Source organism: Melanostigma gelatinosum (assembly GCF_949748355.1).
Source record: "Melanostigma gelatinosum genome assembly, chromosome: 4".
Lineage (NCBI taxonomy): Eukaryota > Metazoa > Chordata > Actinopteri > Perciformes > Zoarcidae > Melanostigma > Melanostigma gelatinosum.
The window spans coordinates 25,002,930-25,016,176 of NC_136637.1; the positions used below are offsets into that span (position 1 = coordinate 25,002,930).

At 39.9% G+C, this 13,247-nt stretch overlaps 1 protein-coding gene across 1 annotated transcript; it reads right to left on the reverse strand.

Annotated features, from left to right (window-relative positions):
* Positions 1-477: 477 nt before the first annotated feature.
* Positions 478-6,089, reverse strand: LOC306776451 (LIM/homeobox protein Lhx8). Its single transcript, XM_079267148.1, has 8 exons — positions 5,985-6,089; positions 4,574-4,699; positions 4,274-4,395; positions 3,596-3,816; positions 3,029-3,132; positions 2,371-2,466; positions 1,282-1,471; positions 478-603 (listed from the first exon to the last, which is right to left on the reverse strand). The coding sequence occupies exons 1-8, from the start codon at positions 6,063-6,065 to the stop codon at positions 527-529; spliced, it is 1,017 nt and encodes a 338-aa protein (XP_079123274.1). The 5' UTR covers positions 6,066-6,089; the 3' UTR covers positions 478-526.
* Between the last annotated feature and the right edge of the window lie 7,158 nt (positions 6,090-13,247).

Here is a 13,247-nt window from a genome sequence, read left to right on the forward strand (position 1 = left end):
CAGACTTCACATACAATAAATAAATTAAATTGCAATATCCAAACACTGCTATATAAACAATTTCAAGTTCACCTTCATAATGACTTGACATTTTGGTGTCTTCCACTGAGAGTAGCACGGTCAAACTGTCACCAACTACACAAACAAATATAAATCTATGATGTCATATGTCACAATCCAATGATGTACACTGAAACTTTTCCATTTTCACATTATACGGTACAAATTATCGTCATCCATGATACGCTCAACAGTGAGTTCAGTGTTTTTAAAGAAGGTCGACATGTGATGAATTACTGGCAGTTCAAGAAAAGGAAACGTTTAATGGTTCACTTGAAATGGATTCATATTTACCGTGTGTGTGTGTGTGTGTGTGTGTGTGTGTGTGTGTGTGTGTGTGTGTGTGTGTGTGTGTGTGTGTGTGTGTGTGTGTGTGTGTGTGTGTGTGTGTGTGTGTGTGTGTGTGTGTGTGTGTGTGTGTGTGTGTGTGTGTGTGTGTGTGAGTGAGTGAGTGTGACAGCGCAGCTCAGGCGTGAGACACAGGCAGGGAGGTCATGGCGTGGGCCGGCAGCAGCGGTTGAAACATGGATGGAGGAGAGTGTACTGTGGGCAAGCACAGAGAGCACTGCAGTCATTACCGTTTCCAAAAATTATATTAATATTTACAAATATATAATTTTAATTTAGACATTCATTCATTGTCCGGACGGACATCTTTTTCGATGTTCATCCTATGACTTAGGAGTAAAGGCAACCTTAGGCAACCAGCCACCATTGGAACGATTTGATTGATTGTTGTTTCCACCACCTGCATTCCACCAAGACCCGCCCTACTCTGCCTCTGATTGGCTACTACTCGTTGTTTAATGTAGTGTCATGATTAAACTTAATGTTAACCTAAATGTTGATATGTCACACTGATTAACAATAACAATGTTAAACTGGCACCTCCTGTTGCCGACCCCAGCTATAACCTGATATTTTAGAAACATCCCCAATGCTCTCAACCTTAGAATAGACTTTTAAAATGTAACTTAAATAACCTCAAATCATCAGCAAATAGCTTAACGCTTATCTGTTTCTTTGACTATCTGCCACCCTCTTCAGAGCCAAAGGTTCAATCACTAAAAGAAGATAATGAGAAAACCTTTATTCGTGCCTCTTGTTAGTTGCAATACTTATGATATTGTTCCATTGAAATAAGCCATAACAAAATAATATTTCAAATGTTAAAATAGGAATTTGTCATATAGTAAAGATCATTAAAAGGCTGGTGCTCACTGTCTATGAAGGAGTGTAGTGCAGAGAGCATTGATCCCTCCGGGCCTCCGTAGGCCGTGTACTGCAGCTCCTCGGGGGTCAGGGTGGGCTGGGAGAGCCGGCTGGACTGCAGTGAGCTCATGGGGGTGCTGGAGTTGGGGTTGGGGCTCACGTGCTTCTTGTGGCGCGCTCTGCAGTTTTGGAACCAGACCTGGACGGGACGAGGAGGGATTCGTTAGGTAATAACAAGCCGTGACAGAAGCATCCATTGTCACAAAACACAGAGATGATTATTGTGGGTTGGGGTCGCCTGTAATCCGTAGAAGCTTTTATCTCTCCGCCATGAAACCTCATGCTGTGACAGTCGAGGAGTCACTTCTGCCCCCGGTGAGTAAAACCGTCGTCACTATCAAACCATTGTTAGCATTGGAAACTGCCTCACAACCATTCATGGAACCACAGCTCGTGAACCGCGAAATAACTTTGCAAAGAGTTTACCATTAGTTATGTTGAAACACTCCCATTTTGTGGTTGACCTATGACCTCCTCCTCTTTGTTTCAAAAGTGTTTTTCTACGTAAAAATGTGTTCTGGTTCTCATAATTATACACTTTGTGTCCATTTCATCAATCACTGTACTTGATTTTCAGGTATTACTGCTCTTGAGTATTTCAATTGTATTGCTGCATTGTACTTCTACCACACTACATTTCAGAGGAAAATGAAGTACTTTGTACTCCATAACAGTTGCTTTGTCGATTTATATTTTATATTTTATAAACATGATCATCTTATGAAACACAATGCACTGTTGTGGATCAGACTGTCCAGCACAATGTACAGTGTTTAAAACTAGCTTCACCTCAAGCAGCGATTAAAATGCACAATAATACATCAATAATCATAAACCAATAACATACGTCAAAGCATGGATGATGTGCAAAGCTGGCTATACAAACAGGTATTATTTGAAAGCACAAACAAGTATATTTAATGCTATAATTTCTGTTTTTCTTTTGTACATGTTTAACCAGCATGTAGTGGTTATTTTTAACTCTTTCCTCTCTCTAGTATCATACTGTATATTACATGATCCGTTTCCTCCACTGACCTGTATGACTCTTCGACTGAGGCCCGTCTGCTCCGCCAGCTTCTGCAGCGTTTGGGCATCGGGGTTGTTGTCCTGAGCAAACTGGCCCTGCATCACCTGCATGTTCAGAGGTAAAAGAAAATTATTTAAAAATCACGCAGGTTTACTTTGTTGTCATGTGAGGAAATGCATGTTTAACTGTGGAGAGTTTACCAATTTGGTTTATCTGTTTCAGAAGCACTGCTGTTAATAAATAATAAATGTATTTATGCAGATAACTGACTAAAAAAAACACTGAACAGAAAAGAAAAAAATGGGTAATTTTAGACATTAAATTATAGCGCCCTGAACAATACATCATAATTATTAAGCAAAGAAAAACTGTAAAATAAGGATTTAAAAACCAGCATCCTTGTTTGTGGCATTCTGACTGCATCACGTCTGTTTTATTAAAGTAAATGCTGCTACATTTATAAAAGTTTATTAAAATTGACACCTTATTTTAGTTGTACCCTGTAAATTAAATCTTAATTACACAAATTTGTAATCACAATAAAACAACACAACAGCATGGGGCTAGTGTTTTTATAGGCTCAGTTATTTCGGCCATAAATGAGAGAATAATTATATTGTGTATTATTTATCTGTCTGTCTGAAGTATGTGAGGATGGAGGTTAACCTGCAGCTGGTCGGCAGTGAAGCTGGTCCGTGCTCTCTTGGAGGGTTTTGGCTGGTTAATCTCCTGCTCAGTGGGCACAGCCCCCTCCATGTTAACATTGTTTCCTGCAACAAGAGCAGATATTCACATTAAAACATCTTGAAATATTCAGCACAGAATTAAGAAATCTGTATTCCTTTGAAATACAGTATATTTTAAACCGGTTTAATAAAAATAAACTAAGCCATTAAAAATGTCTGGGACAAGTTCACTTTAATTTAAAATCGATTCTCAGGACATGATATAGGGCCTACATGCTGTATGTTCAGGAGGTTAGGCCTTTTAAATACATTTCATATCAAATTTCATGAGTTTAAAAATCTGAGTTTTGTGATACATTTATTGTTATTTTTTCTTTTAATTAAAGATAAGGGGAAATATTGTGTCTTTTTATGTCACAATTTGACAGATCTGGAGGAACATACTCTGAAGTAATTTAAATTACTCTTCAGGCCTCCAATTGTAAATGACTTTAAAAACAAGAGCAAGGACCGAGTCTTTCAGCGGACACCGGGCCGGCCGGCTCACCCTTCTCCACGGCCCGCTTGAGGTTGTCCAGCATGCAGTCGTAGTGGACCCTGCAGAGCACCTTCTCCTCCACCAGAGCGAACTCCTCCCCGGTGGACAGCTGCCTCTTACAGGAGAAGCAGGCGAAGCAGGCCAGGTGGTACACGTTGCCCTTCGCCCGGCGGACCCAGTCTGTGGAGTGGATGTTCCGGCCGCAGCACGCGCACCAGGTGCCGTATCTTCTGCAGGTGACGGTCATACAAATTAGACACCCGCATGCTGCCTCGAGGGCGTTTAAAGGCATCTTTATTTTGAACTTTTTTATCCAGCAGAATAAGTCCATAATTGAACCTGGACCACTGAAGGAATACTCTGACATGCAGCTGCCGTTGTTACATTTTGACATAAAGTAGTCCCTGTTAACTGTAATTAGTCAAAGAGCAATAGCATTGTCTCCTCGTATAGAAGTCACAGAATATAATTAAAATTAAAGATAAAACAAAATTTTAAAAAGTTAAATATCCAGCTCAAATCAAAGTGATTTATCAAGTCTTGCGACTATTATTATTGCAGTTAATATTCCTCTATATGTATTGTAATATCTTAATTATTATGCATAATTATTACTTATTTTAATTATTTCGTTCCGATATCTTTGGTTGTCGTTTAAGCTGCACTGAGAACAATCGATGCACATACCTAAAGTAATCCAGTTTACAGAACACCTCTTTCTCTTTGATGTAGCAGCTCGTGTGGCTGCCAAGTGAGGTTTGGCACACGCTGCAGGAGAGACAGCGCACATGCCAGCACAAGTCGTTCACCTAAAGCAGAGACGGGATCAATTGAAATCGGCAGAAGTCAATCACGGTGTAAGGTCCGTATACACTCATGGATACCTGCGCGTGCCTTAAAACCCAAAGACATCCAAACGCATCCGAGAAAAAAAATTAATAATCCAGAATTTAAAAAAAGCAATCCTCGAGGAAAAAAAGTGTTTACCTTTAACAAATATTTATCCACAATTTCCCCGTTGCAGCTCGCACACACAGCTGTGCCTAACAGAGGTGCAGATGCCATCGTCTGCAGTAACGACGCGTCCTCATCCAAAACTTCCACCGGCGCGCCCTGAGGGGATCAGACGTGCGGTTAGAAAATGACGCGCAGGAGCGCATCCGCCCCGTAACTACGGTACAGTAACATCCAGCATACATAACGTGTTTGAACTCAGCTCACCAACTTCATGAAAAACTGTAAAAAACAATACTCACATTCTCGTTTTTCTGCCTCAACTAAATTTGATTAAATATGTGTCACCATATTATCTTAAAACGTGACAAGATAAAGTTAGTTTACAGAATAATATTAGCAGCTATTATCACTAAAATAATGTCAATTTAAAAAACAAAATCAAAGGGAATTTGTCTCACTCATTGCATAATTAGCTAAAAGAAAGTTAGCTGATAAGCTAATTTGTAGTGTACTATCAGAAATCAAGTCATTTTGTTGTCCACAGTCACGAATATTTCAAACGATATCCGTCAATAAAAACAACAATGGCCTCCCGTTCACTCTGGACCTGTTTTGGAGAATAAGTTTCTAGTTCCTACCATAATGTCTCTCCTGTCCTCAGCGCATTTGTCTAGCAGCTCTTCGTCTCCTTTGCAATCTTCGCACATGACGAGAAGCTACACGTTGGGAGGAGGATGCAGGTCTGTCAAGACGGTCGCAGCTGCCTTAAATGCCCCCCCCCCCCCCCCCCCCCCGCGCCATCCCATAAATATCATGCCTTTCACTTTTCACCATGACAACGCGGGCGATTACCACAATGACATTTAAAAGAGAAGGATCGCCATTACGTCCATAAACAGACATCACTTGAGCTAATACTTATCCTTATGTGCATTATGTTCTTGAGATCTGCATTTGTGAGCCAGCAACTGCTCGCTTGCATGCGCGCGTGCTGTGGTTAAACAACCCCCCGCCCCCCCGACGCACCAATTTCACGTGTCAATCAGAAACAAAACAGCGCGAGGTCTCGGGGTGGGAAAAGGGGTTTGATTTTTTTAATAACCGCAATTAAAAAGGTTAAGTTCGCCACAAACGTCTACCCGGGGCAACCAAAAGGTAAAGAGGTCTCATTAACTACTTGAGCTTTTAATTGCAGAATTCAGGGGAGGGGTAATTTTCTTCGACATTTCTTAAAATTGTGAAAATACTGAGCTGTCAGCCTGTGGAGGGCCGACTTTACTGGAAATTGCTTTGCCAGTTGAATTAAAGTGGGCACTTTAATTTAATTGGCAAAGCAATTTCGATTCGTGTTTATTTAATCTCCGACTCGGTGTTACGCACTGACTCACACCTCGACCTGCTGATGAGAAATATACGTCCGTCTCTCATTTGCATGACTCACCTCATCGTTGGACAACAGAGATCCGTTTTCTGTCCCGTTAACGACGCAACACTCTACTTTGACTTCACTTTTCCAGCGCATGTCTGCGTCCAGGAGTGCGTGAGGCTTCCCCAGTTTCAAAGTAGAAGTGCTGTTATTCTTTCTTTCTCCTCCAGGATTCCTCTGTGTGTCGGCGCCGAGCTGCTTCCAGAGGGCGGATCATAATTCCTATTTGTCCTGTCCTCTGTGGCCGCGCCTCCCTTTTGGGAAATACACTTATTGTGTGGTTTGGTGAGAGATTTGAGGGGAAAAACACAACGCAAAGTCTTGTCACTGCTGTTATTGATGTTTACTGATCCATTTCTGATTGGAACTTCAGTTTGCCTTCAGGTAAAACCCCTGAAATGACACACCGGCACCATAATGAAGTTAATAATAATAATAACCAGTGGTGAAAGAACATTTACTCAAGTACCGTACATAATTATAATTTTGAGATATTGTAGCTTATTAACATGAACATTTTAATTATACTTATTACATTTCTTAGGGCAACGTTGTACTTTTTACTGCACTAGTTTATTTATCTGACAGCTTTAGTCACTTAGCTGACATTTCCTATTTTTACATTCAAAACATGTTATCGAAAAGAATATGATGAATTCTTATCAACATACAATATATAATACTTAAAATGAGTTTCACCACAAGTTAAAACATAACACTAACCATCCAGGATTTTTATTTTTGAATGGATTTTGCTGATAATACTTCTGTGCTTTTACTTCAGTAAAAATGTTACTGCATCGCTATTACTTGTCAGGAAGTAGGCCTATCAGAATACTTCTTCCACTACTGGTGATTAGCGTATATAATTAGCCCATGAACACATTACAATATATCTGAGCAACATCTGTTTATTGAAGGCAGACATCAAATGTAAGTCTGCCTGTTTGCTCTCACTGACTTCACTTAGAACTTAAAGAACCTCGAGCTACCAGAACTTTATGTATTTCATTTGCAGTTTGAGACCATGCATGGCCAGATTAACCTGTTAGGGCAGTGTAGTTCCTCTCTAATTGGTCCGAGACCCCTTAGAGCGAAGCGATGTGTTCTTGCAACCTCTATATGAGTAACTTAAGGATCCCGAAAGAGGGAAAATTATTCCATAATTCACAGGAAGACTAATCAAACATTATAATAAAATCTGAAAAGAAATCTGCATAATTCATGTTGCATAATTATGTTTAATTTCTGCTTTCCTATTATATGCCCAAGCCCATATGGTGAAAGGAAGGGGTAACCAACTTGAATATTTTCTGGATTTCGGGGCTAAAGGTCTGAAAAAAAAATCAGTAAAGGAAAAATAATGTTTGATTTTGCAATATTATTAATCTACAAATACAGCAGTGGTCTGCAGGAACCCAAACAACGAGGAAGTAAAGTCAATGTCAGCCAAATACAAGCTTTAAGTGTACTTGAGTAAATGTACTCAAGTTCTTTCCACCACTGCTCTTTGGCCCTCTGGGTGATTTTGCATCATCCCAAAACAGAAAATCAGGCCGCCCACCTGCTTTAAGTCTCTATGCAAATCCTGTTAACTGTTAATATCCATCCAAGCGGTGACGGGGGAGGCTGTCGGCCCATATTCTCTATGCGGGGTCATGCAGATACTTTACCAGGATGAGGAGTACAGGAGTCTCATAAACAAACTCTCTGGATTACTTGAAAGAAAACACACAGTTGCTTACTCTTTTTATCTTTTCACAGACTCATTCAACCCAGTCGCTCACGCAATCCCACCCATCATCACAAAACACACACACACACACACACACACGCTTCCATCCCAACCGCCACACACACACACACACAAACAGCAAAAGGCTATTTTCTGTCCTCTGGGGGGATAACAGTCCGACCTGCACCGGCATGAGTCTGCGTCCATATCGCAACCATCTCAGCGGGACATAAAGGAGTTTGCGTGCCTCCATCGAGATGTGTCCTGTTCCACCTGGTGGAGATGAATGCTCTTAATCAGATGACCGATCTCAAACATGGCAGAGCAGACAGTTCACCGAAGCAGCCTGTGAGACAGCCACTCCTCCCTCAATCCTTATTGCTGCAGAGCTCTTTGAACACTTCAAAGTAGAAAAAAAATGCTGTGAAACTCTTCTTTTTTTTTGGAGAGGTCAAAGGTTAGAGGAGATATGTAATGCCAGCAAGACCTTACTGCAAAGTATAATGATATCAAAAACAAATAATGCCTACCTGTAATACCTACCTCATCATGAAAAGACTAATCCTCCCTCAGACATTAAAGTCTTTATCGCTCCAATGCACCATCTGAATGCCTGATCGGACCACAGATGTTGGGAGAGATGTACTCTGTGTGTGTGTAACAGTTGCACGGCTCACTTCTTAAATGTTTTGCACGATACGGACCAGACAAAAACAATGTCTCATCTGTCAACAAGTCTTACTAAGCTGTTCTGCTGCTCTGCTGCAGTATTAACAGTATGATCTATAAATACTCCATACATCGGTATGAGACGTAGGTCAGTGATTGCGATGGTAAAATGGGCTTACTGTGTTACATTGTGGCACATGTACCGAAAGCTGCTTGAACAGCACATTATATTTGTAGTGTTTCCAGTGTTAGAAGTCTTCCATAGAGAGAGAAAGGGAATTTAAGAATGATATTGTAATAAAAATAACTTTTTAAAGCACTGGTCTTAACCCTCATGTTAATTTTGGGGTCCTGGAAATCCTTTAACACATCAAAAGTTATAATTGTTCATGGCTTTCCCTGATTTTGTGAGCATTGCATATAAACATTATTGTTGAACTGACATCGTCATGCTATACAGAAAAAGACCGGTTAGACCTCTCTGGGGTCTAATTGACCCCAAACATTTGTCTCTGAAGGACTCTTTGGCAAACCTGTATATTTGATATAAAAGGTGTAAAAAGTTCCTTATTTGGTGTAATATGGAAATGTCTGTATTTCGTCACCTTCATAAAACGTGCAAGTCCTGTTTGTGGCAAATGGAAAAGTAATCACGTCGATAATTTTCTACATTTAGCGTTTTAAATATGTATTAAAAAAAAATACGACTTATTAAAAGAAAATAATTGTTCTTATCAGCAGTGGAGCCTCTGAGGCCCCAAACAAAGAGGAAGTAAAGCTCAACAAACAAAATCAACAAAACGAAGTACCATAAGTGCTGAAACAAAGAACATGAAAGACGGCAATTATCAAATTAAGAGGTCGAGCACAGCACAGTTCCTTTGATAATCAGAAACACTCACACAGTTATAATGGTGAAATATATCTATTTCACCAAAAAGGGATCACTTTTAATGCATCAGCAAATTTTCATTCTTACCGGATGCACAGTTGTCACCGTTGAGCATGTTTCTGTATTTAAAGTGAGGAATTGTTTGTAAAAGTCACATTTTAAAAAGACACACAGGTTGCTAAAATCCAGACGGAACAAGGAATGTGGGAGAGGAGCGTTGAGCGTTTGGCCCCGGTGAGCCTCTGACAAAATCTCCTAATTTGCTACTTCCACATGGACCTTTGCTTTCTCCGGGGCTGCACCTACTCATTTATTTCATTGAAATCAGTCCGAATTGGGGTGGTTTACAATTGACACAACGAGTTTGGCATGACCTTTTCTCCTTGCTGTAAATGGGTACTCATCGAATCTGTAGGGGGAGGTTGGGGTGCTGGAGGGAGGTGGGTGGGGTGGGGCGGGGGCGAGCTGCGTTGGCTGGGGGCCGATGGGGGGATTGGGTGGAAATCACAGCAGTGAAAATGGCAGTGCGCTGAAAGAGGGGCCTGATTGCATTGGGACAGCATGCGAGAGGGAGCAGCATGCTCAGCCCAATCAGAGCCACATAAGGAAAAAGTGCTCTTATCAACGAGTAATGGCCCACTTGACAATCACACAGGCACAAAACCGCTCTATTTAACGCTGATTGCAAAAACTGCTGCCCCCCCATCTCAGAGCCGCATGACTCCCCGACATCTCCCTGCCACCTCCCAGCTTACAGCTAAGACCCCTTTCCTGAATGGAATTTATAATCACCCCTCTTCCATTTCTACGCTAATTGTTATTTTAAGACTTAGGTTTGTGTATTAGGCATTTAGTGCCGGTGGAAATGTCTGCATTGATTGCTGTGTTTATTGCCGCATATCCATCTCAATTCCACCTGCTTGACAGGTAGTGAATGTTTCTCTACCTGGCTGTTTGCCATCGTTCATGTCCACTGCTTGGTGGGAGAGAGACCTGCCGTGGTGCACATCTGTCACTCGTGAAGGTTAGAAGTGATTCATCTCTGCAAAGCATGTTCTACGCAGCTCTGATGATTGATGAAATACTCTGACATGCAATAGCTGTTTTAGCTCTACTTTGATAAGATCTGAGATTACTGTGGTCTACAAAAAACACATTTTTTAGAGTGTTATTACAATTCACAACACACATTTATCATTCACACTGTACCTCGTGTGTATCCTGATTTTGCAGTGGACACTGTTGCATCAACCTGCTGTCAGCTGCTCTTTGTTATACTTCAGAATACTACTAACATGGATGTTCCTCCATTTTTCTTATAAGGAAACTGCATTAACTTATTCTAATTGTGTGTATTTCGTGCTCTTGTTCTATTTGATCAGAATAATAACAACCACTCTGATAGTTCATGTCTGAAACAAACTGGGATTTTCTCCACACAAATGCTGTGAAACGTCTTACAACTAAAACCTTTGTGGCTGCACAAACTACACTCTTTATAACAACAGATATTTTATCACTAATTTAACAGTAAAATAACACTTATTTTCCTCTGCCCTCTCATCCCACCCTCTTGCTTCTCTTTGGGCAGCCTGGTTGTCTCAAACATCCACAGGTGTGTGTGTGTGTGTGTGTGTGTGTGTGTGTGTGTGTGTGTGTGTGTGTGTGTGTGTGTGTGTGTGTGTGTGTGTGTGCGCGCGCGTGTGTGAAACTAGAGGAGAAAGAGCGACGCCACGATGCTGGTGAGTGGAAAAGAGCATCAACCTTCGTCTGAGTCCACCATCAAAGCTCAGCCAGTCAACAGAGAATAGAGAGATTGGGGAAAAGTATTCATGTTAATTATGATATCTTCAATTAGGCAAATTTGATTAAATTAGCTCTTACTTTACTGTATCTGTTCCTTATTTGTTTGCATTTTCAAGACATTCTGAGGAAAAGTATAGAAGATGAAGCAGGGTACCATTAATAAATGTTCTTTATTATATGCTCTGCAGTTTACACATTGTGTTGCTTGATGTGTCCTAATCAGTAAAAGTACCAAAAAGTTCAATGGTCATGACTTGAAAAAGGCTGTGACGCCTCTGGATATCAGAACTTGGATTTACCCTGAGCATGTATGCACCATGCACATAAAACAACAAGTAATTCAACGCATACTTGTGTACTACAAACAGCCATGTAGCACCAAATCAATACTTTGCATAAGTAAATGCATAAATAATCAATCGACATGTAGCGGACAGCCTCCGTTCCTGGGATTAATTAGCTTGAGGCACATTAGCTTTAAGCTCTGTGGATTTGTAAGAGAAGCTAAGTGCTGGTTATATTGTTTGTGTTGTTGTGATCCAGCTTTTGCATGATTGATGTTTATTCTTCCAAAAACAGCAAAATATAAAACGTTTGCACACTGACACTTTTGAACCAACTGAGATATTTCTTTTGTGTCAGGACAACCTGTTCAGCAGAGACGTTGAGTTCAACCTCCAGCATCAGGCTCAAGTGTTCCTGAGAAAGACCCCGAAGGTTAATCTGCCCACTCTCACCCATGACTTACCTGTAAATTTCATAATGTATTTATATATATATATATATATGTATATGTATATATACATATATATATATGTATTTATATATGTATTTATATATATATATAAATATATATATATATATATATGTATATATGTATTTATATATATATACATATATATATATATATATATATATATATATATATATATATATATATATATATATCTATATATCTGCTGTTGCATATTTTGAACAGGATGTCCACCAAAAGACAACAGCACAGACCGATCCTCTCCTCTTCCTTCCCAGTGTACTCATCAGTGATCCTCGAGTGAAAAGACTCCCAAGCGTTGACGCATGCTGAGACTCGAGAACGTAACACTTCAGTTGATAATGAGAAAGAGCACATTGTGCCATTAAAATGTAAAGACTACGTTTTAACGTATTGTGTGATACTTCCAACGTAATATATCAAGGCAGTGAGAAGTCAAATCGTACTGGAAGATGGACAGCAGGAAGCAAAGCCACCACACTTATGTTTCAGAAATATATAACAAAACAAAACGTGTGATCAGATGAAACATTCATGATGATCTGTTGTATAGAGTTATTGTAGTGCTCATGAGTTTCATGATAGACGTGTTGTCCATACACTAACAGAAAATGTGAAACGTTGGTGTGTTCCTGTTAAACATAGTTCTCCACATGTCCACAGGAGGGCCCCAGAGGACTGGCAGTTCAAGCTCATCCTGGTAAACTGTGAATATAGAGTATATATATATATATATATATATATATATATATATATATATATATATATATATATATATATATATATATATATATATATATTACTTCTACTCCACCTTATTTCAGAGTGAAATATTTCAATTTGTACTCTACTAAATCTATCTGACAGCTTCAGTAACTAGTTACCACAGCAGGTTACTAAAGTTAATCTACAGTAGCTAGCTCCACCTCAACTATAACAGTAAGATGCTGTATTAACAACAATGACATGTATAATAATATATCACAGACAGGGACCACTTTTCTGCAGATCAATAACTTTTACTTTGATACTTTGAGTACATTTGGCTGACAATACTTATGTGCTTTAGTAGGATTTTGAATGTAGGACTTTTCGTTGTAAGTATTTAATGGTATTTTTTACAAAAGTAAAGGATCTGAGTACTTCTTCTACCACTGATTAAAGCTTTACAGCATTTTTACTACACCCGGGAATGTAAAGAAGCAAATAAATGACAAATAAAGCACCCTTAGTATTAACCTGTCTCAACACACGTGCTTCAGAGTGTGTGTGTGTGAGTGTACTCTGGTGTTGTCCTGGTTCAGTGGGACTCTGTAAATGGAAACCAGCCCCATTGGCAGCATCGTCACGTGCTCTTCCATGGCAACCGGTGGGTGTCATCAGTTCCCCTCTGAGAGAAGT

Coding starts and splice junctions, on each gene's coding strand:
- LOC306776451 (XM_079267148.1), bottom strand. CDS start 6,065: ATGCGCTGGAAAAGTGAAGTCAAAGTAGAGTGTTGCGTCGTTAACGGG. Junction 2,467..3,028: donor TCACTGCCGACCAGCTGCAG/GTTAACCTCCAT, acceptor CTGAACATGCAG/GTGATGCAGGGCCAGTTTGC. Junction 1,472..2,370: donor TCAGTCGAAGAGTCATACAG/GTCAGTGGAGGA, acceptor CGTCCCGTCCAG/GTCTGGTTCCAAAACTGCAG.